This window comes from Neodiprion fabricii, chromosome 3 (genome assembly GCF_021155785.1).
Source record: "Neodiprion fabricii isolate iyNeoFabr1 chromosome 3, iyNeoFabr1.1, whole genome shotgun sequence".
Classification (NCBI taxonomy): domain Eukaryota; kingdom Metazoa; phylum Arthropoda; class Insecta; order Hymenoptera; family Diprionidae; genus Neodiprion; species Neodiprion fabricii.
Window position 1 is genome coordinate 20,187,914 of NC_060241.1, and position 23,959 is coordinate 20,211,872.

Here is a 23,959-nt window from a genome sequence, read left to right on the forward strand (position 1 = left end):
CGACTCTGTCCGCTGACCCCCCAACCCAAGATTGTTCGAAAATTTATTATCAAGTGGCCCAGGTTATAATTACTTATATCTGTCCGCTTTATTATACATTTATGGCAGTGCCCGTGTTGATTGTAGAAATTTCGAATTTGTAAATACGTATTTCCGACAAAGTCGATACTATTTTAAGCGGAATTTTAGCACTTTTCCCGTAACCCCTAATATATAATATTACCCAGAGGATACAATTCTGTGATAATACTATATATTGAATATCAAAAACTAATGACTGATATTACCTGAAGACGGATTTTTCGGATTCTTAATAATCAAATTCTCATCAATTATCTAAGACTTACCTGTTAAAAAAATACAAATGCAAGATTGCAAGACCTTTCGTAAGCTTCAAGATTGTTCTACTTCCAACCATCCATTGGTCTTTTCTGAGACAAGATTCTCATCTATTGAAGTATTTCTATACATGCCCGCCAACAAAGTTTAAGAATTTGGCAGACTGAGGGTGAAAGACGAATTTTTCCAAGTGAAGAGGAGACATTTACAGACCGTTAATGAGTTACATTATATATGTTAAAATTACAAGGAACTTGTTAGAAATTCATGTGATAGCTTAGTAATCATTCAAGAAAAATGTGTTTAGGTGGAATTTACTCTGACTAAACTAGAGAAATCCGAATGTATCACGATTCCACATGCGTTACTCATTATCCAAGCACGAAGTTTATTGTCAATGAGTTAAATTCCAGCAAGAATCAAATTGTCATTCGAAAAACTACAATATGTTAGTATTTTACTAGTGAAAATGAGTTCACTTATGCTCGTTTCCACACCAACGCAAGCGGTAGAGCGCCCGGCGCGTTTTCTTTTTACGTGGTATCCCCAGTAGGCCTACTCCACGGAGAATAGTTGCAAGATCGATCTTACGTTCTCCAAAACATTGCGAATGAGTTTTTTCACATGTTAATTACGCTAAATTGTTTCCCAATAAATTTGTACCCGCGGAAATTCGCAGTTTGTCCGAAATTTTACAGTTCATTTAACCCGCTGACTCGTTATTATCGATGAAAGATGGTTGTTTTAATTATGGATGAAAGATGGTTGCTTTGATTATGGATGAAGGGTGATTGTTATCTTATATCCGAAGGGCGATTGACTTTGGATGTTCGCAAACGGATTTTTTTCTTATGAGATATGAGATAACCACTGAAATAAAGAACCTGGTGAATACGCAAATCAATCAGAAACTGGACCAAGATCGAAAACACGAATCCCTGTAAGACTTTGGCATTTATCTATCGGAAGACGATGCAGAAATCTCTGAAGAAATGGAAACAAATCGGAGTAGAATAAGCACAACCACCCAGATACGACAGAGCTGTATAATTCTACAGTGAAATACAAGCCAAACATGACCTATGAGCGATTCGATAAAAAAAAAAACTCTTACACTACAACGATCGCAATAAAAGACCGTTAAACTAATATAAAAAAAAAAAATACAGCTAAATAAATTTTACTACAGTTTGTGATCATGATGATTCTGAACCACATTGCTAAATCTGTGTATCGATGAAAACAAATGACTGACCCTGAACTAGACCTAAGCCTCAAAAATGAAACGTTCATTTTTCAATACAGTCAACGGAACTCACGTTACCTGGAAAAGATGAAAATATAATTAGTGACATACGTCGATACAGACAAAAATATACTTAGCTTAGGTAAGTGAGAAATATAATTAACGAAAAAAGAGACGACCTGATTAGTTAAAACAGACTGAAGACTTGTTTGGCTGAAACAGGCGAGAAGTTTGATTAGCTAAAACGGACAAAAAGTTTGATTAGCTGATACGGATAAAAAGTTTGATTGGCTGAATCGGGCAAGAGGTTTTATTAGCTGAAACAGACAAAGAGTTTGATTAGTTGAAACAGACAATAGGTTTAATTAGCTGAAACAGACAAAAGTATGGTTAACACAATCACAAGTCATACACTGACAAAAAATGGGTCAAGTCCAACATGATATTCACTTTAATATTCGCTGCTTCGATTATTATTTGCATTGCTGAGTGAAAAATATTTTAAATATTTTGATTCGACATCTCTTTCTGCTTTGAGTTATTGAAGTGAATATTTTTTTCTACCGAACATTCTATAGTTCTTAGTTCATTTGTTACAAAATTGGTTTTGTTGCCCTGAAATAGAAAATAATATGATCAGTCAAACAAGTATTCTTGTTCCTGCGCGTTGAGCGCTGGTTTTCAAATGTCGCACTTTCTCTCATAACTGAAGGGTATCAAGTCCACGCGCAAAAGGCGTCGTGGAACTTGAAAATTTTATAATTCGTTGAAAAGTTGCCTGAAGAACTGTAAAATCAGCACGTTGAGAGTGCGCAACTTTTTTATATACTGTTTGCAAAACAGACGTGCAAAAAAACGTGTCCAACTTCAGTTATTAATTTACGCGCATGAAGCTGCGTTCAATTTCCGTTACTAATTTACGCGCATGAAACTGCGTTCAATTCTCGTGATTAATCTACGCGCAATAAGGCGCGACAGATTAAACTGTCAAAAAATTTGTATTTTCTGGGAATTGTCCCAAAAATTCTGTAGAAACCCAATCCGCATCAGCATCTTTTAGATATCAGATACATTGCTATGCGGATTGTTGTTCTCAGATTACAAATCAAATTGAAACTGGGAGGGAGGTTGGAGGGCATGCATTATTGTGTGGCGTGACGGTCGGCGGTCCTCTTCGACGCGAAGTCTTCGAGCTCAGCATCTCTCCCCATCTAGCGTACCACGAAACGCGATAGATGGTCCAGAGATGCGTTTTGCCCATTCAGACGATCACAGAGATTAATCGAATGGAATAACGATCGGTAATGACTAAATAATTGAATTACATAACGACTGAAAAATGGTTGCAGATTTACAATAAATGGAAAATTCAATTTCGTTTATATTCAAATGTTTTCAAATACTCGAGAGACTCGAATACGGAGTCTTTTGAGAAAATTTCTGTGATCGTTTGACGCTGTGGATTACAAAAGTTAGTAACATCACGGTACATCGCGATCGCGACCTTCCTACCCTCGCCTGTTTCCCAACGAAGCCACCCAACGGAAAAGAGAGATTCACACACTCATGCATAAACCCCGCGACGGATCCCAAAACGTCCGCCTACCTACCCGATTACCTATATTCGACCTAAACGATTCTCCATTCTTTCCAACACACATCATTCTTCATCATTTGCGCCGTGGTCACTGACTTACATTTTCGTTGGTTACCTGTTGGGAGCAAAATGTTTTTGTATCGTAGTCTGCCTTCTCAGAATACAGTATCGCGGTTGTATCTCGCCAACCCTAATATTGCATTTGTTATTTTAGTAAATGTTGGCAGACTATCGGTACATTAACCTTTGGTAAAATTGATTAAAACATCCTGACTGCTAATTAGCATTTTTCTAAGCGAGCTAAGCCTGCAGTTGATCAATACTTGTTGGACGTTAAAAGATTGAAAATTTACGTTACGTTATGCCAGACTTTGGAATTTTATCAATTTAAAAATAATGTTGATATTTGAATACTTTTAGAACCTCAGGTGAACCCACCACTTAAACGGTATCATCGGTAAATTCGAACGTAGATTATTACATCAGTTACGAAGTACAATTCGATCTCGCAAGTGCCGGGTAAGCGATGGTTACCTGTCGCGATGCTCATTCCACTTTTAGCAACGTGTAAAATTACTACCTTTAAGTAAGCTACAGTAAAATAAATTGCGAATAAATAATTATTCGACTGAAAGTCAAGCACGTTGCGATCGTGAATGAGCCTATCCATGCAGCTAAGAAATCGAAGATTTGCGTAAAAATTGTTACCGCCACGCCACGTGACAGAGGAATCCCAGGGAAATACCCATAACCTAACACGTGCAAACTCACCAACGTTGCCGAGAAATGGAAAAGTTACTCGGAAGTCTCTGCTTAAATCTGTAAAAAACAAAACACGACACTTGAATTAATTTAGGAAATTGGCTTTTCAGTTTTCAAATGACTTATTACTGTTGTCTATTTTCATATTTATGCACTCCATGTTATGCAAGAACAAAAGTTCGGCCTCAAATGTACCACCTTGAATTATCAATCCATAATTAAAATTAGTATTGTTACCTCGTCTCTGGGCTGCTCACACTTTCACACGCAGCAGTTCCTGTAGCACCTCAGGTTTATTGGTGAAGCGATGCACTTTTTACATCATATAGATGTTCACTAGCCTTTTATAGTCCAAAAATCCACACCACAATAACACTCACTGATTCTACACTCACTTTTTGTGCTGTAGTTGTCTGACTGAACCGACCGAATAATCTTGCTAACAATGCAACAGCGCATTAGCCGAAAATAAGCCAAAAAAATAGTAAAATTGACACACGACGCACAGACAAAACACACATCACTGAAATCTGAAGTTACACAAAACGATGAAAACTCGGGACACGAACTTCACCTTCAACGTTCGCAGTATGTTTTTGTATCAGTGACTCGGTTTTTCTTCAGGCTACACGCGGCTCCTCGTGTATTATTCACAGATGATTATGGTGGAAATGCACTGATCGAACAACGTTACACAACCTGAAGAACGCGGTTTGAATGTTGAACTGATACTGAGAGAACGTGACTTCGCTCCGACTGTTCGGAATCCACTGATACAGCCCGGCGCTCAGAAGAAAGTAAAATCAGTTCTCTGGAGTACGGAACATAATAATCCCCCCCCCCCCCCCCCCCCGCCACTCGATGCCGCTTGGACCTTGGCGGTGGGGTAGCTGCACGCGCCACCTAGCTGCCAATATTATTATAGCCATTCTGCTGTACACAGCTGTCCTAAGGTTTTCAGATGACGTACGTGCTGCAATAGACGAACAGATGATGACCATAGCTGTGTTCCCGGATTTTGCAAAAGCATTCGACTCGATAGATTACAAACTGCTGCTGACCAAGCTGCGCAGACTAGGCTTCTCAACGGAGGTCATTCGATGGCTATATGCTTACCTCGCAGGACAAAAACATGCGATAAGAAATGGACAATATATATCTTCGTGGCAAGAGTGCTGGACGGGAGTCCCACAAGGCAGCGGCGTATTAGCACCACTGCTATTCTCACTCTTCATCAACGACCTTCCCACGTGTCTGCGCTACTGCAATCATCTTTTCTACGGTGATGATAGTGTTATTTATCTCACCTGTAAATTAAGCGAACTGGAAGAAAGTGTAACCAAGATTAACGAAGATCTTGCGGCAATTATGGAGTGGTGCAAGGAAAATAGACTCAAAATGAATGCCACAAAGACAAAAGCAATTATCTTCGGCAGCGCCATTAATATTAATTCCATAAATGTCGATCAGCTACCAAAACTTATACTGGGCGAGGAAGAAATAGAATACGTTGACAACTTCAAGTATCTAGGAGTTATACTCGACCCGAGGCTCTCATGGACTTATCAGGTCACAAAAGTATGCAACTCAGCGTCAAGAACACGATACCGTCTTCGCCAATCGGTAAATAAGGTCGGGGTGTCATTGAAGCGACAGCTGTTCGTCAGTCTGGTACTCCCAATATTTGACTGCTGTGCAACAGCTCTTATAAATCTAAACCTTAACCTGAAGAAGAAGTTATGTGTTGCGCTGAACTGTGCCAGATTCGTACTGCGAAAACGACTTGGCGAGCACATCAATGGCCCGCGCCTTAATCTCGGATGGCTTTCACCGGAAAATCATCGCCTATATTTGATAGGCTGTCTCTTCTACGGCATCCTTGTACTCAACAAAAATGCCCTGCTAGGAAAGCACATCAGACTTAATCATAATGTAGCCAGGCACAGAGATAATAACAGAACCGATACGCTAATTGCGCGAATTCCAAGGACAACTATGTTCAAAAACTCATTCATAATTACTGGCACTGATCTCTGGAATTCGTTACCGCCGGACATTACAACAGCAACAACACTGGAAGAATTTAGGACGCGATGTTTTCGTTACCGTCACGCGATGTTTTCGTTACCTTCACGCGATGGAGTAAACAAACTACGATTAGCAGTGCCTTGACGAAATACAGTGCTGTGAAATGGAACCTATTCAATCCTAGCAATCGATATTATAATTGTTTCCATATTCATAATTAAATTCTTATTTTTATTTTGCTGTGTTAAGCAATCTGATACTGAGAGACCATACAATTAATATTACCTAAAATCTTGTACGATGCCTTGTTTATTATTATTTTATTTCATTTTACTTTTTTTATTTTTTTTTTCTTCGCTTTTTTCTTCTATTATTACATCGGTATACCTGAATATCTGTATATTATTGATATAATTAACAAAAACTGTGTACTCTGTATAAACAATAATAATTACATAATTGTATGCCTTATGGCCATTAGAGGACTTTGTTCTACGGCCAATAAATAAATATTACATTATTACATTCTGGTCATGAAATGATGTAGGTGAAAAATGATCACTGCATATTCTCCAACAATTCTTTACACATGTTACTTCAATAGCCTCCATCCATTTTTTTTTCAGCTTATTTTCATGAGGAAACCTGGATAATCAGTAACACGTGAACGAAGTTGGCTGGTGAGATGATAAAGTAAATGAGTCGCAAAGAAAAGTAATAAATAATTATAAAGGTTATATTAGTTGCATGAAAAGGAATGGTACAAAATAAAGTTAGCTGTGAAGAGAGCTTTCTGTTATAATAAAGTGAATAATAAAATAGGATGAGAATAGAACTGAAGTAGGTTAAAAAGAATAGAAATGTAAGAAAATGTAACGCTGGAAGGCAATCATTTGAGAATATCATTATATAATGACGAAAAACAAAAATGAATAAAATTGTATTTTCTTTCATTCTCGTATGAATATATTTCGATAAAATCTTAAAAATTAACAAATATTCTCAATTATTTTTTGTTATTTGAAAGAACTAAAGGGATAACGTCTATGTAATCAAAAATTTACTGAACTGTTCAGCATAACGTTAGAAGTACTACACGTTAGAATTCCCTTAAAAAATTGCTTTCATTGATGATGAGTACTTACTGGTGGAAACTGCGGGTTTTGTCAAATGGAATGGGCTGCTTTTTGCAGACAGCACAAGTTATCGTCATCGTACTTTTTCAGTAACAAGAACTCAATAAATAAGCTGATAATTTTTGTATCACATAATCTTTGAAAGTATAAATCGCGATTTTCTATACATTACTTTGGATGATCTTAATTATTTGGATACTTCGCCAATTGCTGTAAACAAACAAAACAAACTAACCTATACGCCGTTAAGTCTAGTGCCTGACCGTACGTGGTCCGAGAATTCAAATTTCGCTAGGCGCGTGTAGCTACCCCCACTGCTCCCGCTCCTTGGAAAGAGCGGCAGAGAGGGCGGGAGCGCCGAGCGGAATCAGTCGTCTCCGAGCAATAGAAGCGGAGTTACGCGTTCGTGGTCGGAATTCAACATTCCGACAAAAAACCGAGTTACTGAAATAAAAACATCCTGCGAACGTTGAAGGTGAATTTCGGGTGCCGAGTTTTCATCGTTTTGTGTAACTTCAGATTTCAGTGATGTGTGTTTTGTCTGTGCGTTGTGTGTCAATTTTACAATTTTTTTGGCTTATTTTCGGCAAATGCGCTGTTAGCAAAATTATTTAGTCGGTTCAAACGGATAGCTGTAGCACAAAAAGTGAGTGTAGAATCCGAGTGTTATTGCGGTGCGGACTTTTGGACTATAAGAGACTAGTGAAGATGTGAATGATGTGAAAAGTGCATCGCTTCACCGACAAACCTGAGATGCTGCAACTACTGCATGTGGAAGTGTGGAGCAGCAGTTTTTCACAGATTTAAGCAGAGACTTCCGAGTAACTTCTCCATTTCTCGGCAACGTTGGTGAGTTTGCACGTGTTAGGTTATGGGTATTTCCCTGGGATTCCTCTGTCACGTGGCGTGGCGGTAACAATTGTTACACAAATCTTCGATTTCTTAGCTGCATGGATAGGCTCATTCACGATCGCAACGTGCTTGACTTTCAGTCGAATCATTGTTCATTCGCAATTTATTTTACTGTAGCTTACTTAAAGGTAGTAATTTTACACGTTGCTAAAAGTGGAATGAGCATCGCGACAGGTAAGCATCGCTTACTCGGTACTCGCGAGATCGAATTGTGTTTCGTAACTGATGTAATAATCTACGTTCGAATTTACCGATGATGCCGTTTAAGTGGTGGGTTCACCTGAGGTTCTAAAAGTATTCAAATATCAACATTATTGTTAAATTGATAAAATTCCAAAGTCTGGCATAACGTAACGTAAATTTTCAATCTTTTAACATCCAACAAGTATTGATCAACTGCAGGCTTAGCTCGCTTAGAAAAATGCTAATTGGCATTCAAGATGTATTAATCACTTTTACAAAAGCTTAATGTACCGATAGTCTGCCAAAATTTACTAAAATAACAAATGCAATATTAGAGTTGGCGGGATACAACCACGATACTGTATTCTGAGAAGGCAGACTACGATACAAAAACATTCTGCTCCCAACAGGTAACTAACGAAAATGTAAGTCAGTGGCCACGGCGCAAATGATGAAGAATGATGTCTGTTAGAAAGAAAGGAGAATCGTTTAGGTCGAATATAGGTAACCGGGTAGGTAGGTGGACGTTTTGGGATCCGTCGCGGGGTTTATGCATGAGTGTGTGAATCTCTTTTTTCCGTTGGGTGGCTTCGTTGGGAAACAGGCGAGGGTAGGAAGGTCGCGATGTACCGTGATGCTACTAACTTTTGTAATCCACAGCGTCAAACGATCACAGACATTTTCCCAAAAGACTCCGTATTCGAGTCTCTCGAGTATTTGAAAACATTTGAATATAAACGAAATTGAATTTTCCATTTATTGTAAATCTGCAACCATTTTTCAGTCGTTATGTAATTCAATTATTTAGTCATTACCGATCGTTATTCCATTCGATTAATCTCTGTGATCGTCTGAATGGGCAAAACGCATCTCTGGACCATCTATCGCGTTCCGTGGTACGCTAGATGGGGAGAGATGCTGAGCTCGAAGACTTCGCGTCGAAGAGGACCGCCGACCGTCACGCCACACAATAATGCATGCCCTCCAACCTCCCTCCCAATTTCAATTTGATTTGTGATCTGAGAACAACAATCCGCATAGCAATGTATCTGATATCTAAAAGATGCAGATGCGGATTGGGTTTCTACAGAATTTTTGGGACAAGTCCCAGAAAATACAAATTTTTTGACAGTTTAATCTATCGCGCCTTATTGCGCGTAGATTAATCACGAGAATTGAACGCAGCTTCGTGAGCGTAAATTAATAACTGAAATTGGACACGTCTTTTTGCATGTCTATTTTGCAAACAGTATATAAAAAAGTTGCGCACTCTCGACGTGCTGATTTTACAGTTCTTCAGGCAACTTTTTAACGAATTATAAAATTTTCAAGTTCCATGACGCCTTTTAAGCGTGGACTTGATACCTTTCAGTTATGAGAGAAACCGCGGCGTTTGAAAACCGGCGCTCAACGCGTAGGAACAAAAATCTCGGTAGTATATACCGATAGTGAAAAATCGTAGCGTAAGTATTTATTAAATATATCTGAAACGTACAGAAATACTCGTTTAACTGATCGTATTATTTTCTGTTTCAGGGCAACAAAACCGATTTCTCAACAAATGCACTGAGACCCTTAAAATGTTTCTAAAAAGATATTCACTCTAATAACTCAAAGCAGAAAAGGATGTTGAATCAAAAAATTTAGAATGTTTTGTATTCGTCGATACAATTGATAAACGACGCAATGAATATTAAAGCGAATATCATGTTGGTTCCTACCCATTTTTTGTCAGTGTATGAACTTATGTGACGGTACTAACCATACCTTCGTCTGTTTCAGCTAATAAAACCTTTGTCCGTTTCAGCTAATCAAACCTCTTGCCTGTTTTAGCTAAACAAATTTTATGTTTGTTTCAACCAATTATTTTGCCTCGTTTTTCGTTAATTATATTTTTCACTTACCTAAGCTCAGTATATTTTTGTCTGTATCGACATATGTCACTAATTATATTTTCATCTTTTTCAGGTTACTGAGTTCTGTTGACTGTATTGAAAAATTAACGTTTCATTCTTGAGGCTTAGGTCTGGTTTAGGTCTGGTTCAGGGTCAGTCATCTGTTTTCATCGATACACAGATTTAGCAGTGTAGTTCAGAATCATCATGATCACAAAGTGTAGTAAAATTTATTCAGCTGTATTTTTTTTTATATTGGTTTAACGGTCTTTTATTGCGATCGTTGTAGTGTAAGAGTTTTTTTTATCGAATCGCTCATAGGTCATGTTTGGCTTGTATTTCACTGTAGAATTATACAGCTCTGTCGCATTTTGGTGGTTGTGCTTATTCTACTCCGATTTCTTTCCATTTCTTCAAAGATTTCTGCATCGTCATCCGATAGGTAAATATCAACGTCTTATAGCGGTTCGTATTTTCGATGTTGGTTTAGTTGTTGATTTTTTTGCGTATTCACCAGGTTCTCCATTTTGTGACTAGCTTTTACCTCATAAGAAAAAGAAACCGTGCGCGAACATCCGAAGTCAATCGCCGTTCGCATATAAGATAAAAACAATCACCCTTCATCCATTATTAAAACAACCATCCATAATTAAAACAACCACCTTTCATCCATAATTAAAACAGTCATCTTTCATTGATAATAAATAGTGCGCGGGTTATACATATGAACTGTAAAATTTCGAACAAGTTGCGAATTTCCGCGGGTACAAATTGATTGGGAAACAATTTAGCATAATTAAAATGTGAAAAAAAAACTCATTTGCAATGTTTAGAAGAACGTAAGATCGATCTTGCAAGTATTCTCCGTGGAGTAGACCTACTGGGGATACCACGTAATAAAAAAAAACGCGCCGGGTGCTCTACCGCTTGCGGTGGTGCGAAAACGAGTGAACTTATTTTCACTGGTCAAATACTAACATATTGTAGGTTTTTAAATGACAATTTTATTCGTTGCTTATTGTCAATAAAACTCATGCTTCCATAATGTGTAACGCATTTGGAATCGTAATACCTCCTGATTTCTCTAGTTAAATCAGAGTGAATTCCACGTAAATACATATTTGTTTTTGATGAATTTCGTTTCTTAAATAAAGTCAACAAAGTGCACATACCTTTTGCAATTTAGAGTTTGGCAATTCTACCATCTTTATTCCCCGCTGGGCCTTTCGCAGTCTATACATAGTAAAATTGTTGAATTGTATAAAAATTCGAAAGTTTTACTCGCTACTCACTGAACAACTCAACGTTTTGGAGAAAATAGTTCAATTTCAATTGCCTATCCGGTACAGCATTCCCAGTATTTTTTTTTCAGGAATCTTTTGTGGTACAAGAATTCATGAATTCAAATTTAACAGCGCCTTTTATGTGTATACTTGATATTTCAAGGTTCTGAGCACAAGTCATTCAGCGCAGTAGCTAACACGCGTGACGCACAGACATTGATCAAACAAGTATCAGCTTTACTGTTTGGATCGAATTATGTTCATCCGGAATCAACCGGGTGCTCGGATTAAGTTGTTACAATGAAACACTATATTTGCATATTAAATGAGCAAGTCGCCCGTGACAAACGATAAAGAACAAAAAAAAACGAAGCTCATTGAAAACCGTCTACTAAAAATAAAAAAAACAACGATATTCAAATGTTTTACGATCGAGATACGGGTGATCCGTCTAAAAGACACATTGTACAAGATGAAGTACAATAAGAAATTAACTCCAATCTTCGCTTTTGAATCTATATTGTAGAAAATTATTTAAAAATTTTCATGACAAATATGTATACCCGCTTGATTTCTAGATTACTCGACTGAAGCCACTGTAAATACTTTTTTCAAAAAATCGTTACATTCATATACTTAAAAATAAAGGCAATTAATACGATAACTTGCGTTTAGTAATATTATCAATTGATTCGTGAACACAAAAGAAATGTTTTGTCACATTATACATATGTATTACTTTCGATAGAAGGGAAGTGATTCGTTAAGAATGCAAATCAAAAATCACTTGGAATAAAAAATATGGACATTTGAGTAGGATAACTTTTGAACGGGTGATTATTTAATTATTTTTACTGAAAGTATAATTGTGAATAAAAAAGTGTGTACAAAAGGTCGTACCAATATCTCCTCTTCACTTCGTGGAATTCTTCTTCTACCTGAGTCTGCAAAATTTATAGATTCTTTTTGCGGAAATCTATAGAAATACTTCGATAGATCAGAAACTTGTCTCGGAAAAGACCAATAGAATATTGGAAGCAGAACACTGTTGAAGTTTCCGAAAGTTCTCACAACCCTTCATCTGTATTTTTTTGACAGAGATATCATAGATATTTGATGAGAATTTCATTATAAAGAATCCGGAAAATCCATCTTCAGGTAATATCAGTCGTCAGTTTCTGATATGCTATAAATAGTATTATCACACAATTGTATCCTCTGGGTAATATTGTTATTAGGGGTTACCGGAAAAGTCTGAAATACATATTTACAAATTCGAAATTCCTACAATCAACACGGGCACTGCCATAAATGCATAATAAAGTGGACAGACATGAGTAATCATAATCAGTACCGCCTGATAATAAATTTCGGAACAATCTTGAGTTTCGGAGTTAGCGGGTAGAGTCGCAATCTAATCAGGTAATATGAAGTAAAAAAAAGGAACCGTGATCATCTTTAAATTTTCTTAAATCACTTTTGTGATAATGATTGCTTGAAGTTCATCGGAGTTTGTTACAGCATGGACTCAAACATTAGTAACAATCGAATCTTACTTAATTTCCAAAAAATATTTACAAGTAGTATTTTCATGTAGAAAGGTCTTGATCTTCCGTTGTAAGTGAGCTATATTTCCAAAAAACCACGGTAATCTAATATCAGTTAAGATATTATTTTTATACATGAGCTGCATCTTCTTTCGGAATAAAGATATGAGCGTTGACTGAAGCATACGTATTATTATCCTTAGTTAACGGTACGAGTTAAGTATTAAACATGTACAGAAATAACATAAGGTACATATAAGAACAACTATATATCTCCATTCCTTGACTAACTGCTTCGACTCTGTCCCCCATCCTCTGTATTAAGAAAAGGTTTCTAACTCTGTTAACAGTAAACCAGGTGCATGTTTGTTGAGCATCTATTTAGAAAACATTATTTTTGTCGATCCGATGGAGTTAGATTGACATTGCTGAATTTGCCCAAATGAATTTGCGTAGTTGAAAAGTATACGGCGTCCAGACAGGGTTATATGAAAATTTCAGTTAATCATTTTATAGGCATAATAATATTCGACTCTACATTATCTGGGTATACGCGGCGAGCGATGGTAACGTCAGTTCCTGTCGTCTTTACGTACCGACCACTTGACGGATCGAGTTGCGCGTGCAAGGAAAGACGCAAAGAACGCCGCTTTACGATGAATTTATCTCGTCCATTTTCGTTTACGAAAAGTCCCATGAAGCTATCAGTCTTTATGTAATATATCTTCAGTCAACGCTGTCTATGATTTCGCAGTACTACGGATCGACAGCGGCCATTTAAAAAACGAAACTTGGAGGAAGCGAGAGAGATGGATATTAAAGAGAGATAGGGAGAATGAAAAAAAAAAATAATGTATACATACAATACGAGGTTGTTTATCTGCTTTGCCCACTTTGTATTCAGTTTAGCGTCAGAGTTGTCATCGGCGGTCGAGAGTCATCTGAATAAGCGCATTGGATCCGAGGCGGGCGATCAGATGCGCGATAAAATAATAAAAATGATCCACCAGAACTGTCGTCAGGGTGTCTACCCGCGCTCAAGCGTAAACAGGTTTGAAGTACCAGAGGACAAAGTGCCCTGGTTCAAGGAATTTCCCGATTACAATCCTGCGTCGTACTCGGCGCCCACTATCCAGGGACAGCCGTGGGCAGATCCAGACATTAGCGATCCCCAATTCACTCCCAAGTGGAATGACGTGGATGGTAAGAATTACGATAATACGCTTTGAACTTTCAACTCGTATTATTTATTTTAACTGTCATGCCCTGACGACTTCCTTTTCGGCAATCCCCCCAGGCAACGTCAGCCGCAAAAGCCACACTGGTGAGTATGCGATCAACGATAAAGGATTTCCACTGAATCCGGTGGGTCGCACAGGAATCATTGGCAGGGGTCTACTGGGTCGCTGGGGACCAAATCACGCAGCAGATCCGATAGTTACACGTTGGAAAAGGAATGGAACTGGTGCCGTTGAGATAAGCAGAGTGACAGAAAATCCTATCCTTCAGTTTATCGCTGTGCAGAGGAAAGACTCTGGGGACTGGGCTCTTCCAGGGGGGATGGTGGATCCTGGAGAAGTTATAACTTCTACACTTAGAAGGGAATTCATGGAAGAGGCTATGAACTCGTTGGAGAAGGATGAGGCACAGGTTGAGGAGCTGAAAGAATCGCTGGAAGAATTCTTCAAGAAAGGAGATGAAGTGTTCAAAGGGTATGTTGACGACCCGAGAAACACTGATAATGCGTGGATTGAAACGGTAGCTTTAAACTTTCACGACGAAAATGGAAGCATTGTTGGCAAGCTGGAGCTAAGCGCTGGAGACGACGCCGCTAATGTTTGCTGGACTGACGTTAATAAGGAGCTTGAATTGTACGCTAGTCACAGAGATTTCATTAAACGAACCGCACAAATGCATAATGCACATTGGTAGCAAAAAATTTTTAAAACGAGATCGAAGATTGTAGTTGGTACTAAATATGTACACGTGGTTCAAGGCTATTTTTTATATACGCTAAGGTAAGATTGTTGTTATTATTATTATTATTTCACGAAAAATGTTAAATCATATTTTTCTAACAAGTATTATAATCTATTTTTCTACTAACCTTCGGAGATAAGCGATAACAGAAAATCCGGAATAATTTTATCAGATACAAACGTTCACTTTGATTAATTTTCGTAATTCAGTTTCAGAATATTTGAGTACAAAGTAGACTGTACACCATTTTTTGTCATTAGAGACCATAGTTACAATTTTTACAATATAAGTTTTATTCTTCAACACATAATATAAAAAATTAAACGTAATACAATAAAATTATTTTATATACTTGTATAGAAATCCAAAACTCGTTTTCTTTCTCTCTCTCTCGCTCTCCTTATAATTAGATATCGTTCTTTTTCGGGCCTTGCAATGAAACAGTTCGTTCAACCAGAATATACTATGCCACAGAATTGTACGTATGACGAAATACGAAAATACTCCCTTACATAAATCTAGTACGTAACCATTATTATAATTCAGTCAGGTAAAGACGCCTTCTCACAATTATCTCATTGTCAAACTTAGTAATTTGGAAAGTTATTTACAACGGTTTTCAGTCACAATTTTAGCAACAAAGTTTACAAATCTATTGTACACCTAATATCTATGGCATCAGATTGACAGATATTAAGCATGTCATACACAGTTATCTAATATCTATCTATCGTAAAATGGTGGGATATGATTAGTTGAAAATTGATTTTGATTATCCATTTTGCTATCTCTACCAGTTTTATACATTGTATAGCTGCGCAGGAATGGACTTTAATGCTTTTGCGATAGTCCTAGGTAACACATATGCCAAGAATACCAAGACACTTTGCAACGTATCTAATTCTGAACAACTGTGACTCCACCTGCTCAATATTTCCGATCTGAACAAGTCATAGGCAGCTACGTTCTTCATCAAATAATTCAGACGCGTATGCGCAAGGAAAAGATCTGCTTCTCATAAGCCGACCAGCTGCACCGGCAAATAGCTAGACTTGTTAGTGTGCATTTGAGTTTTTTCTATCGGCAAACATCTTGTAGAATCATTTGCAAATTCCGGCTCATGGACTTTTTGTTGAGTTGATTTTTCCAAGTTCAATGCATGCTGAGCCTGAGGCTGACCCAGTTTCGCTGCCTCTGTAAATAGCTTTCGTGCCATCTTCATGTTCACCTCCAATCCGCCTCTACCCTGAGCGTGGAAAACTCCTAAGTTGTACATCGCATCAGCATGCCCATTTTCTGCAGCGGCGCGATATCGTTTTGCAGCCTGAAAGTTGAGAGATTATCAGACGAAAACTTTTACTCTCCAGTTAGTAGGTTTGTTTTCGCTACCTCTTTGTGGTTTACTGAAGTACCCAGTCCCATCTCATGGCATACAGCAAGATTAAACATACTAGCTGAAGATGCCAAGCTAGCACCGGCAGAAAAGTGTTTCACAGCTTCTTTGTGGCGTTTTTCCTCCAGCGCCTTCATTCCCATTTGGAATTCAAATTCTCCCATCACTATTCGATGGATCCTTGTGAAGTCATCCCCTGCATCCTGAAGGGCCTAAGTGAAAGAGACAATTATTAATAATTCAACATAACAGAAATGTACAATCAAACAGTGTTCAATTCAACCAATGTAAAAAATAACATTAACATTTCAAAGTACAGATTTTGGCATCTTTACCTCTTCAATGGTGATTGGTCCGTAAGGTTTTTGTGAAGTACAACTAGAGTCTTCTGAGCTCTCTTGACGTTCTTCACTCCGGTCCCCATTTCCTACGCAATTGGTTATTGGCAAGATGTGATGCGGTTCAAAGGACATAAGTCCATTCAACAACTTGGAAATACCAACTTCGTGCGCCTGAGATATTCTTCTACGCCACACAGCTTCAGGGTCAGGACCGAAAAATCTTCGATGAATACAAAGCGACTGGCACACCACCAAGCCCAATGCGAGGAGTCCGGACTGAGCAAAAGTGATTAAAGTCTATTTAGAAAATCGTATAAGTGTCGTGAATTAAAATAGTGGGTGGAAAGTTACCATCTTACCCATTCAACGGCTTCGACCCAAGAATATTTTGGATTCCAACGGTACCCGCGGCTCTTGTCGCCGTCAGGTCCAGCGGCTCCGAATCCGCGACAGATGTTGAAGTATCGCGATATCGAATAATCGATGGAAACTTGTTTATGAACTTTAGAAGTTTGGTTAACCTCACTTTTACTACCACCACTACCATCTTGCGACGTATGTGGGTATATGTTTGTCCAACAGTTGGCCCGTCGCTCCAACGACTCGCGAATTCCGCGTGATACAAATTTCCACATTTTACGATTCGTTCAAGAAACGTTGAAACGCGGGCTTTACCTGATTATGTGAAACTGGACACCGATCAAGCCCTAAAATTTAAACACCTTATCCTATCCCAACTACCAAATCCCACGGAATACTGCCAAGGTCCGAAGCCTGCACTGGCCTGCACTTCAGAATCTCCTCTGGCAAGTTACACATACATACGACATGCATCGTCGTCGACCGCGCGAGTGCGCATGTGTGACGTATTTATTTCGGCTGCTGCACATAAGCAGGCAAGTATAGTACACATATTACGTGTGCATAGAGATAGGATATATTCAATTCGGAGTATTACGCGCCGACGTGAAATAGTAAATATCCTCTTTCACTCTTTGCAAACTTATCGGGTTGAATTTTTTCTGGCAACTCTGAAGACGCAGGTTTTTGACAGCCGACAAAAACTCTACATATACAGTATCTGGAACCTGTTTGATGATGAATAATATGTAATATCTCGTTCAGTCAACGGATATAACTTTAATTATATATTCACTTATATTCGTTTCATAATGCTGATCAAATTCAATTTGCAACATGATTACTGCACAACTTAAGTTTCGATTATTTCCGACCGGTGGGTGTTTTCGAAAATATGTAATTACAAAATACCGTATCAGTTGTTGCAATGCACATCATTGAAGTTAGTAATGTAAAAGTAACGAAGATTTGAAACAAAAATCACTGTTTTCCCCTCTTTCAATTAGTATGACTGAAGCAGTTCGAGTTTCTAAAATATAAATGTATTTTCATTTGTTATGATTTACTAAATTTTAGAAAATTTGAAAGTAACGTAATAATATCTTTGGCTAAAAAATATCATTACATTAATATTATAAACTTCAACCTTGTAAAAATGCACGACTCTCAAGAAATTCGTTCTTAAATGTAAAATTCATAATGCATTGTATTTATTGCTTTGCATTAATTTGATCTGTTAAGAACCTTCACAAATTTCTCTTACCTTGATACTTCATATTTCTCTGAAATGACAATTTGACTACGTCATGTTAGGTGTGGTATTGTGTATTCACAAATGCATAGGCAGCCCTAAAATTTCATATAAAACATCCAGACTTGAGTAACAAAATTTATTCCATCAACATTCTATCGCGTTTACATCGTCTATTATGACTCCCACACCACTATTTCACTGTCACGATTGGCTGTAAATATATAGTTCCTCTATCCAAATCTTAATTAAAGAGTAATATATTCAAAAGCTGAATGCCTCGTAGACGTTGGCTCCTAGAGTCTTGAGTTTATCGTTTAGAATTAACTGTTTTATCCAAAGCGAGGGGCTATCACCTGCTCTTGAAATGGCCGGAACTTGTCCATTGACTATGGGGATCAGCTTAGCCATAGGCATGGACATTTTGTCAAGATTGAGAAAGCCGTTTGTCTTACAAACGTCCATAGGCTTCTCAGTCGAATCGCTTTGAGTCGACGGGCCTGGAATAGCGACAAAAGGATTTGAACCAGGCATAGCTTGTCCAGAAAAAGACGAGTCGAAAAAATATTCAGAAATATGATCAACCATCATGACAAAACCGGTTCTGACACTTGACCTAACGAGGGATTGCACTTCTTCGCTTTCAAGCAAATCCAAAGTCTCCGATATTATTTTTGAGAGAATTTTATCCCCCGTAGACTCACAATTTTGAGGCAGAATGTAGGCGCTTAGATTTTTGATCGGATCTCTCTCAGTATCCGCTGATATAGATGATGTTATTCCCCAATATATCTGTTCCACATCCCTCAGGGTGAGCTGTTGTGCCAGTGATATAGAAGCGGTGGTCTCCTTGACTTTTTCTTTTACAAATAAACTGAGCTTAACAGCTCCTTCGCTCATGAAATACTCGCATATCGATAGGTACCTCTCCTGCATTGCCCCGTCTATTTTTGCTTGCTCATTCTGATTTTTCGAGTCCCTGAACATGTAGCCGCCCATCAAATTCACTTGTATCCTCAATGTTGCAACCAGCATTGTACTGGAGTAAATTAATGCCGCTGATCGAGCAAGGGCTAGAACCTTAAGCTCATTCCAAAGTGCTATTTTGTCGTTCGAACCATGCCTAAGCTTATTCACTATGGTTTCGGTGTTCAGGGTACTTGTGACGGTATCCCGCAAGCCGACGGCAAGAGACAGTATTGTTTGGTTGCATGTTCTCTCCGTGCTCTCAAAATGCTGTTGTCGTTTTGTTCTCTCTATGAACATCCTTGTTTCACTCTCCTGCCACTCCCGCAGTTTTCTTTGGGTATACCTCGTCGCCACGATAATGCCACCAACCAGGATACCACTGACGACAAATTTGCGTCTATGACGATACAGAAATCCTCTCAAACGTGAAAACATGTTGATTAAGTTAAGTTCATGGGGCTATTTATCATTTTCTTGCAAACCGAGTTACACGTAAACTTATTTTAATCTATCAAAGTGTGTTTAATCTATCTGATACTGAGCCGTCTGAATTATTCCATGGCCAACTCAGGGTGCGCGCTGAGAGCAGTGCGCTGTAATCTGTTCATAATGAAATTAGTAGTGTCTATGAATCGCTCGACACAATTACGAAGACAGTTTTCAGTTCTCGATTCTAGACGGGCAGATGGCTTGTCAATGCAGGTTTCCCAGCAGATGTCAGTCAGTTCGTGGACCAGGCCCTGCAAAATCAAAATTGTTTGTAGTATCGACGGATTTTAGGGTTACCTGACGAAAGATCTCAAACATGGTGAACGGGCTAACCTGAAATCGTTGCTTTTGCGTTTCTACTTCGATGAAATGCTGCAGCTGTGGATCTACCGCGTCTTGCGAACTTTGATCCCCATCAATACTCATGCTTCAAGCCCTGACTCCTTGTTCTTGGCCAAAATTATGCCAGTGAACTCTAACCTGTTTTGTAATCTTGAAACTAGCGAGTCACTCTGCGCCGTTAGACGTGGTTAGTCGGAAACTGGCACCCTCTGGTAGCACGATTGGGGACCTGTTCCTTCGCTTGCCGAGAACACTTCTTTGCCTCTATTAGGTCTAGGATTAGATCGATGCGACATTTACAATTCATTCCACTTGAGGCCGCCACATTTTCAAATTTTTTGCAGAAAGTACACGAAAGGTATTTTTTAAATATACCGAAACAGTATCGCAACGCGAGTTACCTCAGTTCCCATAAAATCTTCATAGACCTCGTGTAACACGATGAACGTGATTGAACGTAGAAAATACTTAAATTAATTTTTTCACCCTTCTTCGTCTTTCTTTAATGATTATATCACGGAGATTTCATGCTGTTAGAGTTAGGACCGATGTACTTTCTTTTTCTTTTACGTTTCGTTACATTTTTTAATTTTCTTTGTCTCTGATCGCTATATCATTAATTTATTTCTTTCGATTCTAAACTTTATAATGATTTGTTTCTGAAAACGTCACGTCGTAAAGAATCTAAACTAGGCATTTCAAACTGGGGAATTTGCAAAAGCAGCAGTTGCTAAACTTCGGCTAGTCTCTGTAAGTTTTATTCAAAAGATGTATCGTTTTTTCAGGTTTGTTTCATCAATCACGGTAAACCGTAGATACTTTACAACATCTGTACAACTTCGTTAAAGTTTCATGGAATTACATAACGATGCGCCCTATTCGTTGGGACTCCCAGTTAGTACTGAATCTTTTCACCCCAATATAAGATGTCACTAAATATGAGATTACTATTAAATGCACGAGTGTTTTCGGAATTAGTTTCTTCTTTAATTACGTCATACTTCGAGTCGGTATTTTTTCTCAGTAACATATATATAGATCAAAACTCGACGCATCCGGTTAGTTTTCTAATTTCGGGCTGGGCGAAACAAATTCCTAGAAAATTGGCAGCCAGAAACTGAATAATAATTTGTATTTCAGCGAAGATGTTTTACAGTTTCTGCACGTTGGTTTGTCTTGACCGAAATCAAACCGGATTGTTCATAAATCACGAAAGCTTTTGCTCCTAATCAGGCGGAATATTGAGGAAATATCAAAGTTGTGTGACGAGTTTACACATTTATGAAAATCCTCACATTTCAGCACCATAATTCAATATGGTGTACATCGCACACGTACCGTATGAATATGTGATCAATAAAAAGTTGGTCAATGACCACCTTATCAATGACTCCGGTAACAAAACCCGATTTAATTCATGAATGATCCGATTCGATACCGCAGATGATAAATAAATTTGAATATCCGATTTACTCGGAATGGGGACTCACGAGCAAAGCACGCGTAAGCAAACGCCGTTCCTCGATTAAATCGAAAACAAGGATAGACCCCGCAGAGACTCATGTTTAAGTATCACATGTCAATACATTGTCAGAATCGTACGGTACTTCAAAAAGAATAGACATTCTATGCAACCGTAAATCTATTCAATATTTTATACATATAGGTATAAAATAAGAATTATCATTGAATGTAAAAGTGAAACGCGATTTTAGTCATCAGCTTCAACATAAATCCGAGCGACCTGAACAAAGACGGCAACTGTCTACGAGGGAAGCCAATACTCCGCGCCAAAGAAAGAGAAATAAAGCGTATAAATTATGCATATACCTAGTTTCGTTTTGATAATCCCCCAATCAGAATTAACAGTTTTATTGTATTTAACGGATTTGGTTTCTTTCTCCTCTTTTGCGTTTGGATTGCGGTAAATTTACTTAGAATAATCTCTGTCCATTTCCAATATTCAATAAGTTTGTGCAAATTTCAATTCACGTAGATTATTCCAGATTATTCCACACAAAGAAACGGACCGAGACAGAATTGTGCATCACGGATTAGAACGAATTGAAATTGCACTTATAGTATTCGGTGTAAAAAAAAAAAAAAAAAAACTGAATAAACCTGCAAATCCGTAAATACTCGTTCAAATCAATGAAACGATACTCCGACGAATTTCTGCATCACGCAATCCGTTTTCCAGCAAAATCATGATTAAGGGACAATAATCGGAGGCGCGTCCGATCGGCGTATGTAACGTTTGCCGTCGGACGCATATGAGCTCGAAAGGTGATTACAGATGATTACATCCATGATACAAGCGAGTAAAATAGTTACACATGGCAAGTTACGCGTGCAGGCTTCGAATAAAAAGCCTCGAGACTCCAGGAGTAACATACATATAGTAAGTGGAAGGGGCAAAGGTTCTCCACGTGTCGTTGCACACAACCGCGTCGACTCGTGCATAGAAATAGTCGGACGCGCGCGTGGTAGACGGCAGATACACAGTGACAAGCCCATACGTATATGCATGCACGTCGTAAGTACCTACGTAACGCCGAACATATAGAACGTACACGTGCATCGATTGCGCTGCTCAGGCCACGTGGAGCTGCAATCGCCGCGCCGGGGTCATGGCACGGGGTAGGGAAAGGGTGGCTGGGCGTGGAGGGATAGGAACGTGGTGGTCGGGTGGGGGAAACGGTGAAGGACGCTCTTTTCAACGGAGCCTCGAGTCGCGGGGTGGGGAGCCGGTTACACGTGCGCTGCCCCTCGCATCTCCGCGATCCCCGCGGCGACTTCGGGCCAGGAAGCGAACCAAATCATTTCGAATTCTGTTCTCTCTCGCTCTCTCGCTCTCTCTCTCTCTCTCTTTCTCTCGCCCCCCTTTTTCCTCACTCTTCTATTCGATCTTTATTTTTTTCTCACCACCCCGGCCACGATCACGCTCTCTCTCTTTCTCGTAGCGACTTCCTTTTATGCAATCCTCGTTCTCGTTCAACCTCTCAACTTTCTTTGTTGTCCTCCGTAGATTCTCCCTGAAGATGTATGATGTATGTAACAAAAAACGCGGCACTTACGTTCTGCATCAGTAATTGTCGATTCCTCACCGATATGGCATATAATCTTATAGGTATGTATTGTATATTATACGTTTGTATAAATGTGTATTTTTTATTTATTTTTTTTTTTGGAAATGATGACAAGTACGCAGGTTAATCGACATAATTTCAACGTGGATACGATCTAAAATATTTCCACATGCACGCTGGAAATTCTATACATATTTATGCCGGGAGACTTTTGCAAAATTTCGAATATATGCTGTAATACAGAAAGTAGCTTCGGTTGCTTATCCGCTGGCATTGATCGGCGAGTTTCGTAGAAAACTTTCGGTGTACATGCAATTGGTATACACCATATTCCGTACCGTAGTTCATATGTAGAACTATCGCTTGGTCCATCGTTACGGGTCAGCGCCGATGTCGTTTCAGGTCTGTTCTGCTGAACAAAGCTGCAACGTCGGAAGAAGAGGGGAAAAAAACGGTGGACGTGATCACACGGGCAATTAGCTGTTGATGTCATGCGAATGCATAACGGCGAAACGAAGTGCGGTGGGATCGTTGCATGCAACCTATCATCAACGGCAATCAAGGTGTTCCGATTTCCCTCGTACTGATTGCGAGTACAATATTGACGTGGGAGCCGCCGAGGCCGTTGATCGCTTGGGCTTCCTTTTTTCGAATCTACAAGTGAATAGAGCGAGACGCTAGGGGCTTGTCCCATCTCGTCCGGTCGGTGCGACTTGACAGACGAGCGAGTGTAGAGAGGAACGGATTCGCGGCTAGCTCTACGGGAGTTCCCGATGTCGTATCGTAACTATAATATGCGATATTGGCGAGTAACGC

General features: G+C 38.8%; 3 protein-coding genes across 4 annotated transcripts; 1 reads left to right on the forward strand and 2 right to left on the reverse strand.

The window, feature by feature from the left end:
• The first annotated feature begins 13,675 nt into the window (after window positions 1–13,675).
• LOC124179003 (ADP-ribose pyrophosphatase, mitochondrial) lies at window positions 13,676–15,269 on the forward strand. The gene is made up of 2 exons (XM_046562917.1): window positions 13,676–14,131; window positions 14,226–15,269. Exons 1-2 carry the CDS (start codon window positions 13,780–13,782, stop codon window positions 14,858–14,860), a joined length of 987 nt encoding a protein of 328 aa, XP_046418873.1. The 5' UTR covers window positions 13,676–13,779; the 3' UTR covers window positions 14,861–15,269.
• Window positions 15,040–17,443, reverse strand: LOC124179002 (DAP3-binding cell death enhancer 1-like). 2 transcript variants are annotated; one of them, XM_046562915.1, is made up of 4 exons: window positions 17,002–17,443; window positions 16,637–16,918; window positions 16,298–16,513; window positions 15,040–16,232 (listed from the first exon to the last, which is right to left on the reverse strand). In XM_046562915.1, the coding sequence occupies exons 1-4, from the start codon at window positions 17,275–17,277 to the stop codon at window positions 15,924–15,926; spliced, it is 1,083 nt and encodes a 360-aa protein (XP_046418871.1). In that variant the 5' UTR covers window positions 17,278–17,443; the 3' UTR covers window positions 15,040–15,923. The 2 variants fall into 2 exon arrangements, with proteins under 2 accessions (XP_046418871.1, XP_046418872.1); XM_046562916.1 differs by having other exon boundaries at window positions 16,994–17,127.
• Window positions 17,444–18,379: 936 nt separating this feature from the next.
• On the reverse strand, window positions 18,380–20,254 carry LOC124178999 (peroxisomal biogenesis factor 3). Its single transcript, XM_046562914.1, has 2 exons — window positions 20,046–20,254; window positions 18,380–19,963 (listed from the first exon to the last, which is right to left on the reverse strand). Exon 2 carries the CDS (start codon window positions 19,656–19,658, stop codon window positions 18,519–18,521), a length of 1,140 nt encoding a protein of 379 aa, XP_046418870.1. The 5' UTR covers window positions 19,659–19,963; window positions 20,046–20,254; the 3' UTR covers window positions 18,380–18,518.
• Window positions 20,255–23,959: the final 3,705 nt, after the last annotated feature.